The sequence below is a fragment of the Gobio gobio genome (genome assembly GCF_949357685.1).
Source record: "Gobio gobio genome assembly, chromosome: 15".
Taxonomy (NCBI): domain Eukaryota; kingdom Metazoa; phylum Chordata; class Actinopteri; order Cypriniformes; family Gobionidae; genus Gobio; species Gobio gobio.
In genome coordinates this window covers 32,203,015-32,226,095 of record NC_137108.1, presented here as the reverse complement: position 1 = coordinate 32,226,095, position 23,081 = coordinate 32,203,015, and the positions used below count along the sequence as shown (strand labels likewise).

The window sequence follows — 23,081 nt, the reverse complement described above, 5'->3', positions numbered from 1 at the left end:
TTTAGTGGGTGGCATAATGACGTTAATCTAATAATTTGTCCTTTGTCATTATGATGTCATTATAGCAGACATTATTTCAAGCATCAACCTGTCAGATGATGCGTGGGAGTGAGCAAGCATGAGAAAGACAGAGACGTATAGAGAATGACAGTGATATCGGGAGTCAAGTCCTTGACTGAACCGCAAAAGTGCTGACACTCGTGCCACCCGTGAAGTGTCTATCAGTCTGCCTGGATCGCAACTGAGATAAACTAGCTTTCGGTCCCTAATGACTGAGTAAATGTGGCATCCCTGTGATAAAACATGACGTGCCACTACGCCACGCAGGATTGAATGATTTCTGCCTCACAACTTCATTACAAATCCAAGGACACGCTTGCGGCCGGGCACATTCCTCCTCACCTCAGGCTTACACAACCAAACACCCCTGCCAGCTTGCTCTGACAGCCCTGACAGAAGAGAGGGTCACAAGTCATGCGGCCAGGCATAAAATACAATCAACCTGCCACTGAAATGTATAGAATTAATCTTTCTCAGGCCCCTATTTCATACGGGGGCTCGCAGCCAAGTGAAACAAGCGGCAGTATCTTTACTGAGGAAGCTGAGAACGAATGCAGCCATATGAACTCTAGTCACATTTTGCTCCTGCTGTCCTGGCCAGACTTTGAGTGTCTGAACTTGCATTGATGCTGCTGACACAAAATTATCAATTATTAATTAAACCTTTTTCTTTAAATTTTAGATGCACTGGAATCAAAAAATAACCTACCTTCATACACCAAAAACTGGGTGGCTAGTCGGATACAGCATCACAGTCGGATACAGCATCCAAAAACTTGTTTCCAAAATGTCTTTCTCACTCTGATTTACTGCAGAATGTTTTCTTGTAGTTTACTTTGCAACTTTGATAAGAGGGGAAGTGAAATGTTCTGCCTCGATGAGCACTGAGCATCTTAGGTAGCGGTTGTCTGCACACTGCACACTTTCGAGCTTATTTCCACCTGTTTTTGTAACTCCTAGAATAAACTGGGAATCAAATATTTTGGAATCACACAAAATCCTAAATTCAGCCATTACTTCCAAGACCAAATTTGATAAGGTTCAATATATTATAAAATTGTGGTATTTTTTTTATTAGCGCTGCCCTTAAAAAATAAATAAATAAATTATATATATATATATATATATATATATATATATATATATATATATATATATATATATATATATATATATATATATATATATATATATATATATATATATATATAAACAGGAAGATGAAAATAAAATTTTATACTGTTTGAAGTTCCCGTATTTTTAACATCCAGTAGATTAGAAGGCTAGTGCAATAACTTAGTGAAACTGGTTATGTTAAAAGTACAGACAAAAAAGTTGTCATATCATTAACTCGCATGTTGTTCCAAATGAGGATGACTTTCTTTAAAATTAGATGCTAGACAGAGACTGTGAGTCTCAGCATTCACTTTCATTGTATTGAAAAAAAGACCCAAATGATGTGAGTGGGGACTGGCTTACAGGCTTCTTTTTTTTTTTTTTTTTTTTTAACAAAATTTTGACAAAATGTTCTCTTTTTTGTTTAACTTGTGCTTTAGCCTATAATATTCATAAAGGTCATGTTTTTTTGTGTGTGAAATATCACAAAGTAAGCCTTGGGCAGCTTAGAGTTACAGTATTATACACTACTGACTCCTATTGGCTTAGACGAGTCGTTTTACATGCCAAAATGAACGCGGAACTAGATCCGGGGGAAAGTCGTAAACTTGCCTTTGCCTTAGACTCTGTCATTTTACTAACAAACGTGCTAAAGTCCACACACATTTATTTGAGTCAGACAGCGTGATTACAAATCTTGCGTCAGCCTAATAGCTTGCAAAACAGAGGCTTTACCCAAAAGCTTGTTTTTCCTGTCGCAGAGCCAAATGAAACTCCTGCGTGGACTTAAATTTGTTTGCTGAAGGCTTGCTGTAAATTTGCTGGAATCATGATTGACAAGAATGATTTTCGGCCCATCACACGGATCCGTAGGCGCGCGACCATCACGAACGCAAAGAGCGAGACTGTGAAACTCAGAAACGGCGCGACCGCAGCAGCCACAGCCAGTGATCCCAAGGCACGAGAGTCTCTCACCAAAAACTTACAGGCACCGCTGAACGAAGACAACAAACGAAAATGCGAAACCTACGACAAAATGAGGTGAGATGTAGTCTACGCCAAGACCTTATGCAAAAACGTAGGCTGTTGTCGTTTTGTGGGCATATATGTGGCAACGGTGACAAAGATAGTTGGTCACTGCTCACGCACACACACAGAGAAAGAGAGAGGATTCGCCATGTGTGCATGCGGCACACAGTACAGGACACTTAACCCCTTTGTATACTCAAATACCATCAAAACTATATGAAAATAACAAACTGCAAATGTGATGATTTCAGAATTTTTAAAATGACTAGACGATAAGGATGTAGGCTATACCACATCCTGATTATGGGGAGACGAAATGTAATGAATGAAAATTATAGGGAAGGTAAAGTTGAGAAAAAACCGGTTGACCAGTGATCTGCAATAGCTGGGAGGAAGGGCGTGTCATTATGTGAGTGCAACATTATGTGGGTGCAACAGTTGCAAAATAAAAATACAATGCATTTACTCCATTCTCCTATAATGGTAAAGGTTTTGAACAATACATTTAAGAAAAACTTTAAAGGGGGGGGGGGGGGTGAAACACTCAGTTCAGTCAATCTAATGTCAATCTTGAGTGCCTATAGAGTAGTACTGAATCCATCATATCGCCGAAAAGTCTTTAGTTTTATTATATTTATAAAAGAAAGATAGGCTGTACCGAGTATTTCCGGAAAAAAACGAGCGGCTGGAGGCGTATCGTGTGGGCGGAGCTAAAGAATCACGAACGCGCGCAGCGATTGCGTTGAGAGCTGAGAAAGCTACGTGACATCCTTAAACATGGAAAAAATGTTATCCTACATAAACCATGGAGATCAATCGGATTTAGCCATACATATAGGATCCAGAATCAGATCTAGAGGCTGAAATTGAATAGGAGAAGCAGCAACGACTACAGCTGGACGTCTCAACGGTATGTAGGCTACTGTAAAACGTATAACATATAATGGTACCTGCTTATAGCGGCTTGTCATGCGCGAGTTTTACAACATTTGTGTGTGTTTACCATAGACTGTAAAAGAATGTGGACGTAGTGTCCGTGACGTCACCCATAGGATTCTGATGAGCCGTTCTGAAGCGCAAAGTATGGACGAGATGGCCGTTGCCATCTTGGCAGCGCGTCATCGCGCGTCACTCCCGGATAACAGAAAATGGGCAAAATGGCAGGACGTGGGTGGAGCTGAAGTGACGCGATGACTAACAGACAGCAGATAAATGGCTATCCACCTGTCACTCAAAGTGGCCATGCCCTTAATTATGCAGAACTCTAATGCTTTATAAAATGTAAACGAATGAGTTATAAAAATTTTGGGGGCATTTTAACATGGGGCTCAATCAGATTCTGCTCCCTTCTGGAGCCTGTCCCTAGCAGCCAGTCGATGAATTGCAGTATATGTCACTTCCGTATTGGCTTCAAGAGAAACTGCGGGAGGTTGCCACTTGGTGTTTACTCATGATTTATGAGGACATAATTTGATTTATGGACTATTGTATGCGATTTAATGTTAACAGTAGCAAACCGAACGGTTTTGCAAGTCAGACTAGTGCGTGTTTACATAGAAAAACAATGGAATAGTAGCGCATTTGAATGAACGAGTCAATAGCTAACAACACAAAGCAGTCCCTCCAGAAAAACGCGATTATGCGATCGCGTGATTTAACGCATAATCAGCCAAAGTCCGCATATTCATGCGGGGGCCGCATTTTTTCAAATACGCCGCACTTTCGCCGCATAAATTGCCTATTTCCGCGTGCAAAATATGCGGGGCTATCATGATTTCATAATCCCCGCATTTTCGTTGCAAAAAAAGTCATATATATTAGCAGAAAGTTGAAAATTTTTCGTTTACTTCACACAAGAGCCGCCATTTCCGCCTATTGCCATGGGAACGTTTTGAAGTGACGTGATTACCCGACGTGTACGTCATCGAAAAGCTTCAAACCCCGTGGAGAAACCATAGATACCGGTGAAACCATGATGAAGCACAAACTCCCATTGGCCAACAAAAATAACAGCAAAAGAGCAAAGCAGTTTCCCTGTGTGCTGACTGATTTCAAAACACAGCATCATGAAGCTTTGAAGCGTTATGAATCAATGAGTCGATTCAGCGCGTTTGAAGCGTTATGAATCAATGAGTTGATTCAGCGGTTTGAAGCGTTATGAATCAATGAGTCGATTCAGCGGGTTGGATCGCCAAAGTCACGTATTTCAGCAGTTTGACACGCGATCCGAATCATGAATCGACTCGATGATTCATAGCATCATGATGCTGTGTTTTGAAATCAGTCATCACTATATAAGTCGTTATTTAGTTTTTTTTGCACACAATAACTATTATCGTCGCTTCATAAAGTTATTGTAGAACCACTGTAGTGAGATGGACTTTGTAACGACGTCTTTAGTAGGCTACCTTTTATGGGTCTTGAGAGTGTACATTGTGCCAATGGAGGCCTTTCTGAGCCATCGGAATTCAACTAAAATATCTTAATTTGTGTCCAACAACATAAAGGGAAGTCATTAATGACAGAATTTTCATTTTTAGGTGAACTAACCCTTTAAGAGATTGCACTTTGTGCATTGGAAGCACTCAAATGTCTGTTTTGTATAGCGACATCTGTAAAACAGGAAGTTATTTATTAATTTTTTCAGAAGTTGTAGCATATTCCTTTTGTAAAGCTACAGAACTTGATTGACTAAATGTTTTGTAAATTTGAGCCATTATTAAGGTCTTCAATAAAACAAGATGAGAACTTAAATATTCCAGCACTTTCTGTGATGTAGTGCTTTTTTTCTCTTTCTCATCAAACCGCAGTTTTTGCAAGTTCCCGCAATTTTATCGCATAAAATTGCATAAATATCCCGCATTTTTCATCGCATTTTTTAAGAAAACGTGCCGCATAATCAAGGATTTTTGCCCGCAACAATAAAAAAAAAGCCGCATTTTTCTGGAAGGACTGACAAAGACATTTGAATTTGAAGCAGTTTTACTCACCGCCTGCTTCCAACCTTAATCGCTGGAACCGCTCCATCTTTCAGCGTTAGACGAGCTACAAATCCGGAGTTGAACTGGGCCTTGTTTATAAAACGATTGTCGCCGAAATGCAGGGATCCCATTAACGCTGGGTTCTTTGGGAAGCTGTACAGGGTTGTCTTGGGTTTCCCGGACAACCAAAACCACACATCTTTGTGGACATTGTTGATTTCGTGACGTTCTATGAGTGCAGCGCAGCCAGCTTTCCTAAAGCCGAGCACAGCACTATAATGGGCATGCATTTGCCCTCTCGCTCTAGTCCCGCGCGCGCCCTGCCGGGAGAAGAGCCCGTACGGCCAGTACAAGGACATTCCGCCCCATCTGACGTCACATATACCCATACTCGAAAAAAAACGTTCAGAAACTTATGAGAAACCGGAAGGAGTATTTTTGGCACAGAAATACTCCATCAAACGTCCAACTTTTTTTTTTTTAACTTTGCCCATGTTTAGCATGGTATGCATGAAACAGCATTTCACCCCCCCCCCCCCCCTTAAAAAGACAGACCCACTGTGGGCTATGAAGTTGTTAATCAATGGAATATGGTTTTGTGAAAGCAGCCAGCCTCCAATAATTCAACTTATTTTTTAAATAACCATGTTATCGGCGTAATTCTTGGTGAAAAACTACATTACCCATGATTCTGCAAAGAAATCTCCACCAATCAGAGATTCACAAGTGAATTGCCCAAAAAGAATTCCCATGAAGCACTGTGAATGAGTAGGAGTCTCGTTTTTATTGCTTGAAGAAATATACAAGATACAAAACAGCTTAATACAATTCCAAGAAATCCAAATAGCAGCAAACAGAATAAATAACATAAACCTACAGAAACGTAAAACAGGTTATTGTCAAAAACTACTGTCAGAATATTACATAGTTTAAGGCTTTTTTGTTACACATTAGTCATTAAATCTTTTTGAAAAAAGTAAAACATTTTTGGTACTTTACAAAAAAAAAAATGTAGGAGGGTTCTTAAATAATCTCCATTTATGTATGAAGTAATTGGCCAACAGCACAATATTGTTAACCAAAAATTCCCCATCATAATTAAAGGAAAAAGACAAATATTTGACGTAGTAGAGTCAGTCTCCCTACCCTATCAAACTACTTAAGTAATCTTTAGTTTTATATCTGCTTTTAATTCAGGTGTCATTCGCAATAATTCATGAGATTGTAGTTCTTTCCCTTATTAAAACTGTTAAGTACATGCTTATACCTGTTTTTTGTTTTTGTATTTTTGCTTCAAATCAAAGTTTGTAATGTTGTGATTTACATCATAGTCGGTTAGTTTGATGTTTCATGGCTTATAACTCTTAAATAAAGACTTTAAAAAAAATCCCTATGTGAAAAAATACTTCAGCAACCAAGGCAGCTGAAAAAGTGGGTGGACAGAGGAGAAACAACAGGAGGATAAACATATGAAACTTACGAGGTGGAGGAGTGCCTCTTCCTAACTTTAACGCATTTAAATAGGAATTCGCTGCCATTTGGAGCCACACATTCTCCATACCAAAGATCTTATATTTACAGGTATAATTATACTACCTACTGCAAAATGTTCTCATTCCATTTTAAATAATAAAAAAAAACGATGAAATTATGTATTATTGTTATTGACCATCACAAACGAGTATTCATGTCATATTGATAATTACTTAAAGGGATAGTTCACCCAAAAATGAAAGTTCTGTCATCATTTACTCACCCTCAAGCTGTTCCAAACCTGTATGAGTTTCTTTGTTCTGCTGAACACAAAAGAAGATATTTAGAAGAATGTTTGTAACCAAGCAGATAGAGCAACTATTGACTACCATAGTAGGGAAAAAATACTACTAAAATACTTATTTTGTGTTCAGCAGAACAAAGAAACTCATACAGGTTTGGAACAACTTGAGGGTGAGTAAATGATGACACAATTTTCATTTTTGGGTGAACTATCCCTTTAAGCGTCTCAAGAGCAAATATTTTTGTGATTTGTTTTTCCATCAGCACGGCACCTTGCATGAATAATCAATAAAAAAACCCCACTGTCTTGGTTTTCTCACCTCAACCTCATATTCATTCCAAAATGGCGGATTGCAAATAAGCAAATCAGCCCTAATTAGATCCAACCAAAATCCTGTTTAGATCAACCTTAGACACTGCACTTTAAACTGCTTGATCAGGACAGTTTTGCATTGCATTAGCAACAAATATATGTTTTGGAAATTACTATGGTGGTATTTGATGCTAATTTCAGGGGGGGGGGGGGGGGGGATAAAAGTCCCTTTTAGCCTTTAGCCTTTATGGATTTTAGTTAGATTGTCCTGTAATTGGCTGAGCCGTCATTTGGGTGGCTCGCCAATGCATCTCTAATACAAAAAAAAAAAAATTTGTGGGGTGAAGAATTTATTGAAGTTGTGTAGCACAGTTCTTTCTTGGGACAGAACTTTATAAATGAAGACAAAGGGCTACAAACAAATAGATACTGTGAGAACATTCCACTGGGGATTCTGCAATCTACCCTGAGAAATGCTGTTCTTTTGTTATTCTAATTGTACAATTTGGTTCACGCCTTTACAGGCACCAGAAATCCACACAATCTTTCAATACCAATAAAGAAAAAATCCTATATCTAAATAAAGAACAATAATTTTACATTGTAAAAAGTTTTTATTTCATGTCTTCTTTATTTCCCCCTATAGTTGCCACAAGTTGCAGGAGTCAATGCTGAGTTCTGCGAGCAGCTTCAAAAATTACAGAGGAATCCTGAACTGGTGTGTTGTAATGCTGGTGAGTCTGAAACAGTCACATAAGCTGATCCCTGTTGGACCATGCTTTGACTTGCCTACTCATTCTTCTAGTTGAACTGTGTCACAGATATCAATGTGGATTGTAAATATTTCCTCTCTCTGCCAAAGATTAGTCCTAATAATGTTTACTGCCTTACATAAGTCAGTTACAGAGATTAAAAATGGTTAAATGTTATGGTAGAAGCCAACTTGTTGCTCAGATGTCCACATAATGTATGAGCCACATGAAAACCGTTTGTCTTTCTGTCTGAAATGGATAAGCACATGCATTAGGCCTTATAGAAGCTAAAATATCTCCATTTGGACTTAACAGGCTTAATTTTAACACAGGAAAACCCACACTAGTGAGAGAATTGTAATGCAATGACACATTTTAAGTAACATCGGTTGATGTGTGTGGCAGTCATGTGGCATGTGAAGAATCGGTGATCAGTATGTCTGTTTATGGAGACTCGCTTAATGCCAAGTGACACCCCAAAATAAACGGCCCAAAACAGCTTGTCTGTCTAAACACTAGCTGAATATGGAGGACAGCCAGCCAAGTCCTTGTCTTCAAAACTGTGAAGAATGCATTCACGCTTTTCAACTTACTGTTAATGTAAGCTTTGAGACTGCTCAATTTTGTCCTCTGCATGTTCTTTCAGCCAGAATTGTGTTCTTTCATCCATTGTTCTTTCTCATTCTATACATATGAATAAGTGTGTCTGTCTTCTGTATAGATTTATGGGCATGAATTTCAATATATCTCTGCAAACTGTGTATAGACAGTGAATAAGGATCTTTGGATGACTTTGTTCTGGTTGTTCTGACATGTTTAGCTAGCATTAGTGATGTATTCGTGTGTTGGTTTTCATTTGTTTTCTTCATGAATGTGCATCTCTGCTCTTTTGCAGGTTTTGAGCAATGCACGCCTGTTCTTGGAAAACCTTCTCAGGTACGAACAGTATGCACACAGTTTTTTTTTTTTTTTTTTTTGTGAAACGGCCATAACATACCGTTTGAACGCCTTAAGTCTGCATGATATGAAAATTCACCCTATCAATTGATTCATTCATGATTTTTTTATTTATTTGACCTTTTTTATCAAAATGTCATAACTCAAATCTGCTCTCTGGTGACATATGCCAGACTTCTCCAATCATTTAGGCCGTGTGTCCACCAAAGCGTTTTTTCATGCGGCTGGCTGCCATATCCAATTGTTTTCAATGGGAGCTCCACGTTTTTAGAACACCATGAGCATAACAAGGTGCCGAGCATCTATTTCACGCTCAGCGTTTTTTACCGGTCGCCGAGAGTTGAAGAATCGTTCAGCTTTGAGTAAAAAGTAGAGCTCATCACTGTCACTTTTTACCCAGCCGACCAATCACAGTGGAGGATGGGCGAGACAAACACAACACTGACCAACCTCCACATTCTGCGTGTACAACGTCAACAGATGACAACAACAAGCATAATAATGGAACAAAATAATTTAAAACAAGAGCCAAAGCAAATACATTACATTGTATCAGCATTTATATATACAGAAACCAACTATCTGTGAAATGAGATACTAGTAACACTTCCGCAGATATTCCGTATCATAGCGAGCAAAGGGTCTCAACTGAAAAAACCCTGCTCTGCTGCCAAAACACTCAAGTGCCCACAGTTAGGCGTTTTCAGCTGGCTAAAAATGATTTGGTGGACACTTGGCCTTAGTCTGCTTAAACCCCTTACCCTTTCTTACAACTGACTGTAAACTCGCATTCAGATCTTTCTTCAAGGCCCTGCTTTTTTCTTTTTCGTTAATCGGATTTACATCACAATATGGAAGAAAGGGTATGTTGCTACTTCGATTTCATCGTGACTTCGGTGAAATAAAAATGGGAGATTTGTGGTCCAATTGTTTTATCTTAAAATTGACTAACAATATACATACTTAAATATCAATCACTCATCTTGCACAAAAGGGCATATACAAATCAAATCAGATTGTCCAATTAAATACAAATGAAAAAGTTCAATGTCTTTAAAAATAGGAACAGCATAACCTGGACGTTTACAACTGACCTTTACCTCCAACTTCCCCATTGAGCAGGTGTCGAATGAACACAAAAGTGTTAAAACACATTCTCCGCAGTTCCGCTCTCTCTGTGTTTTGAGTGTCATGTGGATGAAGATGAGTCTATAGGGTTTGTTTGATAAGTGTACAGGCCTTCCTCTCCCTGAGTGGAATGAAACACTAAACCCCATGCTGAGGGAACCATATGCTGTCATCATGTTGCACACTGCTGCTTGCAGACAGTATGTATACAGCTGCCCGCTGAAACCGTGGCAAATAATCTGAGATTCAGAAAGGGACTAATGCAGGAATGAAAAATAATATTTTGCGTCAGATGTGTAAAGGGTTGGGGAAAGGATTGCGGGTTTTGTCTGGTTTGTAATCCACATCTATTCTTTGTGTCGTAGGTATGGCATTTTAGTGGACCCCATTCAAGTGGTGTCATTGTTCCTCAAGGACCCTTATAGCTGGCCTGCTGCATGCCTGGTCATTGGTATGTATTTTAAGGGGATGCTTAGCATACATTTCCCCCTTTGATCTATTCTTTTGTTTTCCAGACAGGGACATGATTAAAATCAGGCTGGTAGAGGACACTCCCACATATTCAGATAATGCCTGTTTGATTTGCAGATTGTCAAAATACTGCTTTTGTTAATCTACTTAAATATAGATTTTGTATATAATATTGTATGTTATCAAAGACAGAGAAGTATGTAATTGTTTTTTAACCCTTAGTCTTTAAAGAGCGGCAGGTCATTTTTATCTTGCTTGTAGCATGTGGTGTGATTCATTGTACAATGTGTGTGTGTGTGTGTGTGTGTGTGTGTGTGTGTGTGTGTGTGTGTGTGTGTGTGTGTGTGTGTGTGTGTGTGTGTGTGTGTGTGTGTGTGTGTGTGTGTGTGTGTGTGTGTGTGTGTGTGTGTGTGTGTGTGTGTGTGTGTGTGTGTGTGTGTGTGTGTGTGTGTGTGTGTGTGTGTGTGTGTGTGTGTGTGTGTGTGTGTGTGTGTGTGTGCTGGCCGTCTGCCCTGTTGTAAGGTTCATCTTGAGGGTATAATTTTGACCCTCGTCTATTTCATTACAGGCTGCAAAATACTTGTATTCCTAAAACTGCATTTGTTTTTTAAATATGATAATATTTGACATTATAACAATTTGTTTCTTGCAGTTTCTAATGTTTTTATAATCGTGGCATTGTACACAGAGAGAAAACTAGCCATGGTGAGTTCAAAAGCCATTCACATTTCTACGTTTAATCTGTTTATCATAATGAATAAAGCTATTGTCATAAAAACGCAAGGGTTCAGTCACTTCACAAAGTATTATTTGGCGTTTGAAATTACATTGAGGGGTTGTGAAGAGTTCAATTTAGAGGGCAAATTTGATTCATTGCATTTTAAAAAGCCTGACATATTTGAGAGAGCTTGCAAATGTGAACCGAGTATCAGCACATTTACTCAAATGGCTGAATTGAAACTGAATGAACTTATAAACAGTTCACGCATTTTGCTGATGTTGTGTAAGACTTGCATAAAAAATAAAGTGTAGGGCATTTAGGGAGGAGATGCATTTTTATGTGCAATTTCTATTTTATGTCTTATTTCTTAATTTGTAATGTTGATTTTGTTCATTTGTCTGAATATGTTATTATCTAGGCGTTTTGTGTTTTGATATCTGTGGAGGTTTTTTTATTATAGTTCTTTATGGTGTCCTTGGCTGTGTGTGATTTTTGTTGTTTGGTCTGACTGTGCTGTTATCAGACATGTTTTAAATGTTTCTTTGGTGTGTTTTCCAGGGGTCGTTCAGTGAGAAGGTCGGCCTGCTGATCTACATCTTTAATTTAACAGTCGTCTTATGTTTTCCGGTGGTTGTTGTGTTGAAGCTGCCATCTATTACACCAAGTGAGACTGTACATTATACACACACTTTCATGATGCATTGTGTACATAATACAACACTTACACAACCACATATATACATAGGTTAATATCATATTTGAGGTCTTTAGCAGATATCAAAATTAAATACTGTAATATACTGTATACTGAAATACAGTATACTGTAAATTATAATATTGTGGTATATTATTATTTTTAAAAATATAAATGAATATTATAACAATTATATCATGATTGCTTGTAGTTTTTAGTGTTTTATTTGTTTTATTTATTTATTGACAATAGGGTAGAATTCAAATATCAGCCATTTATTGGTCATAACATGAAAATATTGTGGTATATTATTGTTTAAAAATATATGAATTAATACTATAAATTAAATCCTTTATAATGTTTTTTGTAGTTTTACACTGACGTTCTGTTTTTTGTATTTTTAAATGTAATAAAATGTAAAATAACTTTTCTATTTGAATATATTTTAAAATGTAATTTATTTGTGATGCAAAGCTGAATTACTCCAGTCTTCAGTGTCACATGATCCTTCAGAAATCATTCTAATATGATTATTTGCTGCTCAAGAAACATTTATGATTATTATCAATTTTGAAAACAGTTGTGTAAATGCAGCCTTGGTGAGCTTAAGAGACTTCTTCTAAAAACATCAAAATCTTACTAATCAAAAACTTTTGAACGGCAGTGTGTATAAATATATCCATCCCTAATGTATTCATTCACTGTTTTTTTCTGGACAATCATAAGCACAAAAAAAGATCATATGCTTTGTTTGTTGTTGCATTAATATGCCCATCATGTGATCAGGTGATCCAGCAGAAAGGATTGGGCACAACAAAATGATAAATTACAGATTGAACTAATCTACCTTTATACCAGCATTCAGATCTCATGTGCTCAGCTGGGATGTGAATTCTATTTTTATTCACAATAGAATATGGAGCAGTAATTTGAATTATCAAAGCATTTTTGGATCAGAGCCACAGCCTATTCTGTGGTGCTCATGCAGTGGATGCAGGTTTGATTCTGACCCTCATTTTGCCCTGCTTAGTGATAGACTGATTTAGCCATTTAACATTTTTAAACCTAAATTCAGGGACAATATAATGAGGCATTTTTGTAGGAAATACACTCCCGCACTTCCTCCTCTCCATACCACAACTTTCACTGGCTCTTCTGTCCACTCTCATCTGTTTGCACCACGGGAGGTGAAAATGTGCCTCCATCTGTCAGCCTACACACTGCTCCTGTACCAGACAGCCAGGTCATTTAGGGGGCCATCGGGGCCTTTGCTGGTCCTACAGCCCTTGAGTCCATCTCTCTAGGGTATAGACGCACTCCAGAGCCCCTGCATGGACCATTTCCACCCAACATATGGCTGCTATTGATAAAGCAGTAGTGGAGGGAAAATATGAATGTGAGCCAGGTCTGTGCATGCTAGAGTGGTGATGGGCTATGAGTCTGGACATGCTTAGTCATGTGACTGTAAGTTATGAACCACTGAAAGGGGGAATGCTGCGGTGTTGTGATGGAAGTATATTTGCATTGCAAACCACTTGCGTTCCTATATCCAGGTATTAAAAGGAAGAAGTGAGTTCTATGCTGAATAGGTCTTTCTAATAGCGTGTTTCTGTCATTGTGCCCTCTTTATGCAGTCGGAGGGGCGTTCGCCTTAGGAATCTACACCATCCTGTTTTTGAAACTGTACTCGTATAAAGATGTTAACAGGTGGAGCAGAGAAAGAACGCAAGCCAAGGCACGCAGCCTCTCCAGATCTCTTTCCTGTGAGTAAATACATCCACTCCTCATTACGTGCAGTCTCTTCTACAGTATGAAGGTTATGAAATACGTATAATAGTAGTTTAACTAGTTTAGCATAATAGTGCACTATACGGCTAAAACTGTGATGACATTTTTGAGCCCCCCCTGTTGGCTATGATAATATGATAAACACTATGCTGCACTATGGACATTGTTCCGTCTCCTGTGATGAGGGTGCACCATCCATAAAAATGGTTCCTGTGCTTTGTGAATTTGAGCAGTTTTAACTATCATTCTGCAATGAATAATGTGCAGTTTGCATTGAATAAGGCTGAAGAAAAATTTGCTATGCAAACCAAAAAACTTTGTTATTAAAGGGATAGTTCACCCAAAAAATGAAAATTCTGTCATCATTTACTCACCCTCAAGTTGTTCCAAACAATTTTCATTTTTGGGTGAACTATCCTTTTAATACTTAAACTTGATAGTATGATATTAATTCATCAACTAAAGTTTAACCGGTTGTTCGTGAAGAAATTATACATTCCCATCAGAATTTCACAGTACTGTATAAAATAATTTGCAGCCCTAAATAACCTAAATAATAATAATATCTTTTGCACCTTTTCTCAAAAAAATGTGGTAATATTTGAGGCATATTATTTTGAGGTGTTGTCCATCAACTCACAATTAATCATTATGTATTTATATATTATATACACAATGCAAATGGTGACACCAGTATAGCAACTTTCAGAATTCTGCTAATTTTAGAAGACATTATTAACCTGACAAGCCAGACCCACATCAAGATTTTGGCCATTGGCTGGGCTCAATCCGAGGGGCGGGATAAACGGTTGTCTTTCAAATTCCCTCTGCACGCAATAGGATAGCGCTACAACCAACCAGAGCAACGAAGAAGGTGAAGTGGAGCTAGTTGAGAGATTAAACTTTCGCCGTATCCAGTCGGCAAAACTCTGAACACATCTTCCTTTCTTAAGAATGACTTCAGTGCCGTTCTTTGTTCTTTTCTCAAAGAAAAGCTTAAAGGATTAGTTCACTTTTAAATAAACTTTTGCTGATAATTTACTCACCCCCATGTCATCCAAGATGTCCATGTCTTTCTTTCTGCAGTCGAAAAGAAATTAAGGTTTTGGATGAAAACAGTCCAGGGTTTTTCTCCATATAATGGACTTCAGTGGGCTCCAAACGGTTCAAGGTCCAAATGACAGTTTCAGTGCAGCTTCAAAGGGCTTTAAACGATACCAGGCGATGAATAAGGGTCTTATCTAGCGAAACGATCAGTTTCTGCGCGAAACCGAGCAGTATTTATGCTATTATTTACCTCTTAACAGATGAACGCGATCGTCTCTGAGCTCCGCCATAACTTCCGAAAAGTGAGGTTAAATTAGATTGTGGTCATAGATGTATACGTAGATGCCTCATTAGCGACTGCACGGATCAGTAGAATGAGGTATCTACTATCGATATATCTATGACCACGATCTAATTTGAAACTCACTTTCCGGAAGTTAAGGCGGAGCTCAGAGACGATCGCGTTCGTCTGTTAAGAGGTAAAATAATAGCATAAATACTGCTCGGTTTCTCGCAGAAACTGATCGTTTCGCTAGATAAGACCCTTATTCATCGTCTGGTATCGTTTAAAGCCCTTTGAAGCTGTACTGAAACTGTCATTTGGACCTTGAACCGTTTGGAGCCCACTGAAGTCCATTATATGGAGAAAAACCCTGGACTGTTTTCATCCAAAACCTTAATTTTTTTTCGACTGCAGAAAGAAAGACATGGACATCTTGGATGACATGGGGGTTAGTAAATTATCAGCAAAAGTTTATTTAAAAGTGAACTAATCCTTTAACTCCAAGTCTTCCAGAATCGCAGCCAAAGCCGATTTGAAAGTCCGCTGTTCGCCAGCTTCTTTGTTTACAAGTAGCACGCGGAACCGCGGCAACTCTGCCATCATTATTTTAAGCCCACCCACCGACTCTATACACGATGTGATTGGCCTGACCAGAGTTTGGTTTTTCCAGCTTGCAAGCCAACGGAGAGTTGCTAGACTACCCTGGCTGCAAATTAGATTTGCTGCCGCTAGGGTGCATCTAGATTTCTAGGCTAAGACATTATTATATCATGAAAAAATATATTTTGAAGAATGTTGGTAACCAAACAGTTGTCTTCCATTGTATTCTTTGTGATAAGTCAATGGGACCAACATTCTTCAAAATACCATCTTTTATGTTCATCAGAAGAAAGAAAGTCATACAGGTTTGGAACAAGATGAGTGTGTGTAAATGGTAACAGAATGTTCCATTTTTGGGTGGACTATCCCTTTAATTCTTGCAGCTGCAAGACCGCAAAATCCTGGAGGGACTGGTTATAGGATCAATAGTAATAATTTTAGTGATTTCTTTGGTGTTTGGTTGATAGATCAATAGGTTTTGCAATAAAAGCTTGTATGATTGTGCAGTGCGAGTCGCAGAATCCTGTTTTCTTGACAGTTCCTGTGCTCTTAGGTCCATCATCTCAATCTGCGTCCAGCGGTATGCAGTCATATGTGTCTTACCCAGGAAATCTCTCTCTCAGGGGTAAGCTACAGTATTTTTAAGGCAATACAATTTCATAATTCTGCTTTGCTGAAATACAGAATACTTTTAGACACAGGTGCTTACACAGTCATTCCAATCATAATGAATTCTTGTATTTTCATGATATCTAACAATCATTTTGTCAGTGTCAAATACTATGACCTAAATTGTAGATAGTATTTCAACTTCTTCTTTTTTTCCACAGATATTTATTATTTTGTTTTTGCTCCAACCCTGTGCTATGAACTTAATTTCCCCCGCTCTGAATCCATCCGAATGGGATTTCTGTTCAGGAGGCTCTTTGAGATGGTAGGCGATTGGCTTGGACATATTTCCTGACATTGTTGACATTTCTATACATTGATGAGTTGTGCTGCAAGATTTGTTCACAGTATATTATGGCTTATTTATTTTGTGAATATTGCATTCTTGCCTATATCTACAAATGGCCATAAATCATAGGATTTGGCTTATTGTTTGCACACATTGTTTGCCGGGAGTCATGGCAGGAATATATGAGGGTCATTTTTATTTATGAAAGTGCTTCTTGTTAGACTATTACTTTCAGTTATAGCTGCTGCAAATTACAAATTTAATCCACACACACTTCTATTGTTCACATTTTAGTTTTATATTTAGTGAGAAATTAAAATGATTTTCGCTTGTCTGTTGCAGTTGCTCCTCACTCAGTTATTGGTTGGTTTAACGCAGCAGGTAAGCATCACAGTGTATTTGGAAATCACATCAAACCTGCAATTTTCATTTCTTTGAGACATATTTCCTATCTAATGTTCTTTCTGTTGTCTTTTAGTGGATGGTGCCAATCATTCGAAGTTCAATGAAGCCATTGCAGGTGTGTTCATGTGCTTTATCTTCTGTTTTTCAGTGCTTTAAGAATAAGCATGTTTTAATTCTATAAAACCATTTTTTATTTTTTCAGGAAATGGACTTCTCTAGAATGACGGAGCGTCTGCTTAGATTGGCAGTAAGTAAAACGAACTTTCCTCCTCAATCCTGTGTTCAGATTTTTGCTTACATCTGTGTTGTTTTGATGAAAGATTTGAAGCATGAAACAAATTATGGAGTATATACTGATGTCTATTTTTATACTAGGTGCCCAACCATCTCCTCTGGTTGATTTTCTTCTACTCGTTTTTCCATTCCTCAATGAACTTCGTGGCTGAGCTGTTGAGGTTTGGAGATCGGGAATTCTACCGTGACTGGTGGTGAGTGATGTTATATTTTTTGGATGTCTTTACAGTTATTTCTCTTTGTAAAAGCTTTATTTGAGCGGCTAGAGGTACCCATTCCACACCTTACTGCGTTTGATGGGCTTTGAACGCAGTCAATCTGGTTTATATGCGCCTTCTCTGCCTCTCTCACTTCTATTTCGTACTGTACGTAGAGTTTTAGTCTCAGATGGATTGTGACACTGTGTTTCTTTTAGGAACTCCGAGACGATAACGTACTTCTGGCAAAACTGGAATATTCCTGTGCACAAGTGGTGTCTCCGGTGAGTGAACGGGGGTTTTGAAAGAGACCGCAGACAGCTGTTGGGAGGCGAGATGAAATACGACACAGTAAAACTCACATAGACTATAATGAAGAGAGACTATAATGTGATCTGTCCACAAGAAATATATGGTTATTTACAGTTCACACTGGCTGTGAGTTTATGTGCTTCTCTCTCCTGTTTTCAAAGACACTTTTACAAGCCGCTGCTGCGAAGAGGTGCTGGCAAGTTACTGAGCCAATCAGCTGTATTTTTCGCCTCTGCTTTTTTTCACGAGGTGAGATATGCATAAATCACACACTGTTTTAAATAAACTGTCGGGTCATGGCAAATGAAAGTTAACAGTCTGAGCAGGGTAACAACCTGTGTGAATTATTCTCATTTTAGAAATGTGCTACTTCTCATAAGCAACAGCAATACACTGTAATATTTCAGAAGCTAGTGTGTTTACTTTGAATATGTCACTATTAATGCCATTTAAAATACAGAAAAAATATAAAATAACAACATTTTATAAGCTTAAACTATCATGTACTGCTCTCTTAAAGTTAATCTTTAAAAACACTATTTAATAATATTGTTAAATGTAATCTTGAAAATTCCGTTGTAACATTTAAAACAATTTTAGTTGATAGTGTTTTAATTTGTTTTAATATCAGCCATTTGTCAGTTATATGAAGCTGGTTTAGAAGAAAGTATTTTAAAACTGAAATAATACACACTTCAAACTTTAAAAAGAAATGAACATAAAAACACAAAAAATTATAAAATCAGAGACCTTTGGAGCATTGCGGGAAGCAGCTGTTCTTTGAAGCAGCTGTGGATTCTAGAATAATTTGTAAAATTCTAGATGTTCACCACTCCCGAGGCGTCGTCTCATTTCCCTGACTCAGAAGCAGGTGCCCAGCGTTTGGCTGGCAGCCACACTTCTTCAGAGGAGATGAAGGTCAGAACGGAGGGATGAGGAAGACGAAGAACAGGCTCCTATCAGGCTGCTGTTCTCTGTGATAAGCTGTGAGCTGAGCTGGGGGAAGTGAGAGAGAGAGAGAAATCAGGGAGGAAGATGTGTCCGGTCCGCAGGTGCAGGCAGATAGTATTCTTAACCGTCTTATTAAAAAACATTGACCTTCACAGGGCACCTCAGAACTGGACCCAGGATCACAGTAATGACTCAAAAAGCTCAGATGGAGAGTGAAGTTTCATCTCAGGAATATCTAAAACTTGAGCTGTAAAGATACGCTGAAATTTTAAAAAGGCTTTATTTATTTAGGGGTGATGTGCTGAGGGTGCAATCTGGCCCTGATTTAGTGAGGGGTAACAGGAAGGCCAGTGTTCCAAGACCCCTGGAGTTAAATAGAGGTTAAGGACCTAGTTAAAGGACGCAACAGCAGTGCTCGACCCTTCAGTGCTTAATCAATATTTTGTGGTGTGATCATGGGGAGTTACCAGCTTTATATAACCTGACATATTCTTTTTTACAAAGTCTTGATTTTGTTTTTGAGGTCTACCAGAATGTTCTCATGCTTCTAATGCTCAAAAAACACATTATTTTTCACATATTCCACATTTTACATTGTTGCAGCACTTATTTTTCCAGTCTGTCAGTAACACTCTGTTTAGTTCCTGTCTCTATTCTCCGTCTCTTTCATGCTCTGATTGGTCGACTTGACCCAGTGTGTTGTGATTGGTAAACTTTTCGTAAATGTCACGCCTCTAGCCACAACCGCGAGGTTCAACACACTACTAACGCAATTCAACCAGGCCTTGCCCTTTTTTGCATATGCCTTGGGCGGGAATTATTTAAATTTAAAATATTGTGACGTGCATGTTTTTTTTAAAGAAAACTCAAGTGTACACACTGTATATATGCAGTTGTGCACAAAAGTTTACATATCCCTTGCAGAGTCTGCAAAAATGTTAATGACTTTAACCAAATAAGAGGGATCATACAAAATGCATATTATTTTTGTATTTAGTACTGACCTGAATAAGATATTTTACATAAAATATATTTACATATAGTCCACAAGAGAAATTTATAAAAATGACCCCGTTCAAATGTTTACATACCCTTGATTCTTTATACTGTGTGTCGTTACCTGGATGATCCATGTGATGGTTGTTCTTGAGTCCCTTGTTTGTCCTAAACAGTTAAACTGCCCAATGTTGGCTCTTAATGCATCGTGGTTCCTTCTGGAGCATCAGTGGATGTTTGAACATTTTTAATAGTTGTGTTTGAGTCCCTCAATTGTCCTCAGTGTGAAAAGATGGATTTCAAAATCATACAGTCACTGCTGGAAAGGGTTCAGATATGCAAAAGATGCTGGAAACCTGAAGAGTTTTCAGGGCCTGAAGGACATTTCTTTTCTGAAGAACATTGGGCAGTTTAACTGCTCAGGTCAGGACAAACAAGGGACTCAAGAACAACCACCACAAAGGAAAAAAAACAACCGTGGATCATCCAGGTAATGACACACAGTATTAAGAATCAAGGGTACATACACTTTTGAACTGGGTCATTTTTATAAATTCTGCTATTTTTTGTCTTGTGGACTATATGTAAACATTGTTTATGTGAAATATATTATTCAAGGTAGTTTTTATACAGTATGAGTTTTGAGCTAAACAATATATTAACAATAAGAAATACATTTATATTGCATTGTCCTCGCTTTACTCTTAAATGAATAACTGGATTCAAATTACTCAGTTAGTTTGGTTCTTTTTAAATCAGTAGTCTTCGAAAATTCTGTCATCATTTACTCACCCTCAAGTTGTTCCAAACCGTGTTCTGCTGAACACAAAAGAAGATATTCTGAAGAATGTTTGTAACAAAGCAAATAGAGCAACCATTGACTACCATAAAAAAATACTATGGTAGTCAATAGTTGCTCTATCTGCTTGGTTACAAACATTCTTCTAAATATCTTCTTTAGTGTTCAGCAGAACAAAGAAACTCATACAGGTTTGGAACAACTTGAGGGTGAGTAAATGATGACAGAATTTTCATTTTTGGGTGAACTATTCCTTTAAAGAAGTCTTACGCAATTCTTGTCATAGAGCCACAGTTCTTTGTGACCAGGGCCTGTTCAGCTCTAAATGGACCTGTTGATGAATCTTCAAATATTTCTACTTTAGTGTTCGATAAAACCAAATGCAGCTTTGGATTGACAAAGAGGGGGAGTAAATAATAATAAAATTGAATCAGACTCAGTTGAACACAGGACTCATCATTCTCAATAATGAACTGAATCAGTCAGATGACTCACTTCCTCTGCGAGTTAGCTTTGATAACTCGCTCGTCCTCTAAACCATAGGTTTAAAATGAACAAATGTAAAAAAAATTAAATGTGCAAAACTCAAAAAAACGGAATCCTTTTAGAAACACTTCCCTGACCATCACTCAGTAGTTTAAGGTGTTTAATGCGCAATGTTTATACGAGTCACATATTTGAGGTCTCAATAACTAAATTCTCGCCTAAAAAAACTCTTAAAACTACATACAGCAGTATTTGTAAAAAAAAAAAAAAATGGTGGATTTACCGCAAGCAGAGTGATACAAACGGTGAAATGGTTCCAGTGCTGATACTGCGGGAATATCGCATGGCTGGAAAAGGCTCTCAGCCAATCAGATTTGAGAACCAGAAAGTACTGTTGTATAAATATATATATATATCTCTGTCTGCAGTACCTGGTCAGTGTCCCACTCAGGATGTTCAGACTGTGGGCATTTATGGGCATGATGGCACAGGTATAAATCTTTAATCTTTACACTCAAAAATTACATTTGAATTTATGTTCATGCATTTGTGCATAAGTAAACTATATTTTGTTTGTGATTATCATATAAAGCAGGTAGGGTTAGATCTACAAAATGAATGCAATCTTTTTTAATGTCAATACTTAGTAGCTCTTTCAGTTTAATTTTTTTTTTTTTCCAGCTCCCACTGGCATGGTTTGTTGGCAGGTTTCTTCGGGGTAACTATGGCAATGCTGCTGTTTGGCTCTCACTCATTATTGGTCAACCTATCGCAGTTCTGATGTATGTTCATGACTACTATGTCAACCAATACCAGGATGACCTGACAGTCACTGAAGCTCTGTAATCACACTATAAAGCCCGATCGGCTGAGTTTGATCGTGGACTCGGCTAAGCAGCTACACTTCGAAATATTGCTGTAAGACTATAGACTACACACTGCAGAGGTACTGTTTGGAGTACATTGATACAGTTGAAGATTACCAGAACAGTCAGGTTTCCATGAAGTCTTCAAATAAATTAACAGCTCTAGGCTATATTTAAAATCTATGCACATCTTGCCTAGAACTTCTAATAGAAATGCACAAGTGTTTTTACGCTTCTGAATGTGACTCTACAGGTGTGAAGTGCTTTTAACTTTACTAGATGAAACTGGACATATTTGTGTGGGTATGTTACATGCATTACTAGTAGGACTTTCTCACACTCAGGTCCGTGTTTTGTCACCTTTTAACATTTTCTTACAGTTTAAATATTGTGAAAACTCCTTAAACGGACATTACTATAGAAATATCTGTTGTTGTTTATTAAATGCCAGTCCATAAATCTACATAATGCGGTACAATATGCAAAGAGATTGTGTACTGGCTGAAATGTGTTTTTTTTTATTTTTTATTAATATGCTATATTTGTTAAGCAATATGTGGCCAGACACTTTATTTGTTGACTGTTTGACTTTTTGCAAAGGGATGAGAGAGAATGTTTGTTAAATCCAAAATGCTGCGTCCATATTTTTTAATCCATATTTTATTTGTTAAAATGATATTGAATTGCATTTTTGTGTTTCTAAACTGTTGTACAGTACACTGTTGAGATGCCATCTGCGCTCCATTATCGGCATTATGGGACGTACTCATCAAAAGTGCGCCACCCTGTGGGGACTGTTGAGAATAAACAACCCTGCAAATGATGCTACTGTGGCACTGTTATTTGTTTTTGTGGAGGCATTTATCAAGCATAATTGTATTCAACTGGAGAGAGCCGGATGCATTGTAATCTCGCAGTGTGTTATTTTTCACAGATCAGGCCCTTCCAGTGCAATTTGTCCTCACATGATGAGGGTGCCAGATCCTCACAATCAGTGCAAGTTTGTGATAAATGGCTTTGGAGATAAGTCTTATAATAGCCTCGGGTCATATTGTATGAACATCCTATCGCATGTGCCGCAGTGCAACAGACGCACTTCAA

At 38.0% G+C, this 23,081-nt stretch overlaps 1 protein-coding gene across 1 annotated transcript; it reads left to right on the top strand.

Annotated features, from left to right (window-relative positions):
• The first annotated feature begins 1,723 nt into the window (after window positions 1-1,723).
• dgat1b (diacylglycerol O-acyltransferase 1b) lies at window positions 1,724-22,804 on the top strand. Its single transcript, XM_079836245.1, has 17 exons — window positions 1,724-2,217; window positions 7,922-8,009; window positions 8,923-8,963; window positions 10,478-10,563; window positions 11,236-11,288; window positions 11,863-11,968; window positions 13,633-13,761; window positions 16,270-16,341; window positions 16,547-16,650; window positions 17,017-17,055; window positions 17,153-17,194; window positions 17,282-17,326; window positions 17,455-17,567; window positions 17,789-17,854; window positions 18,044-18,131; window positions 21,543-21,605; window positions 21,796-22,804. The coding sequence occupies exons 1-17, from the start codon at window positions 2,006-2,008 to the stop codon at window positions 21,958-21,960; spliced, it is 1,512 nt and encodes a 503-aa protein (XP_079692371.1). The 5' UTR covers window positions 1,724-2,005; the 3' UTR covers window positions 21,961-22,804.
• Window positions 22,805-23,081: the final 277 nt, after the last annotated feature.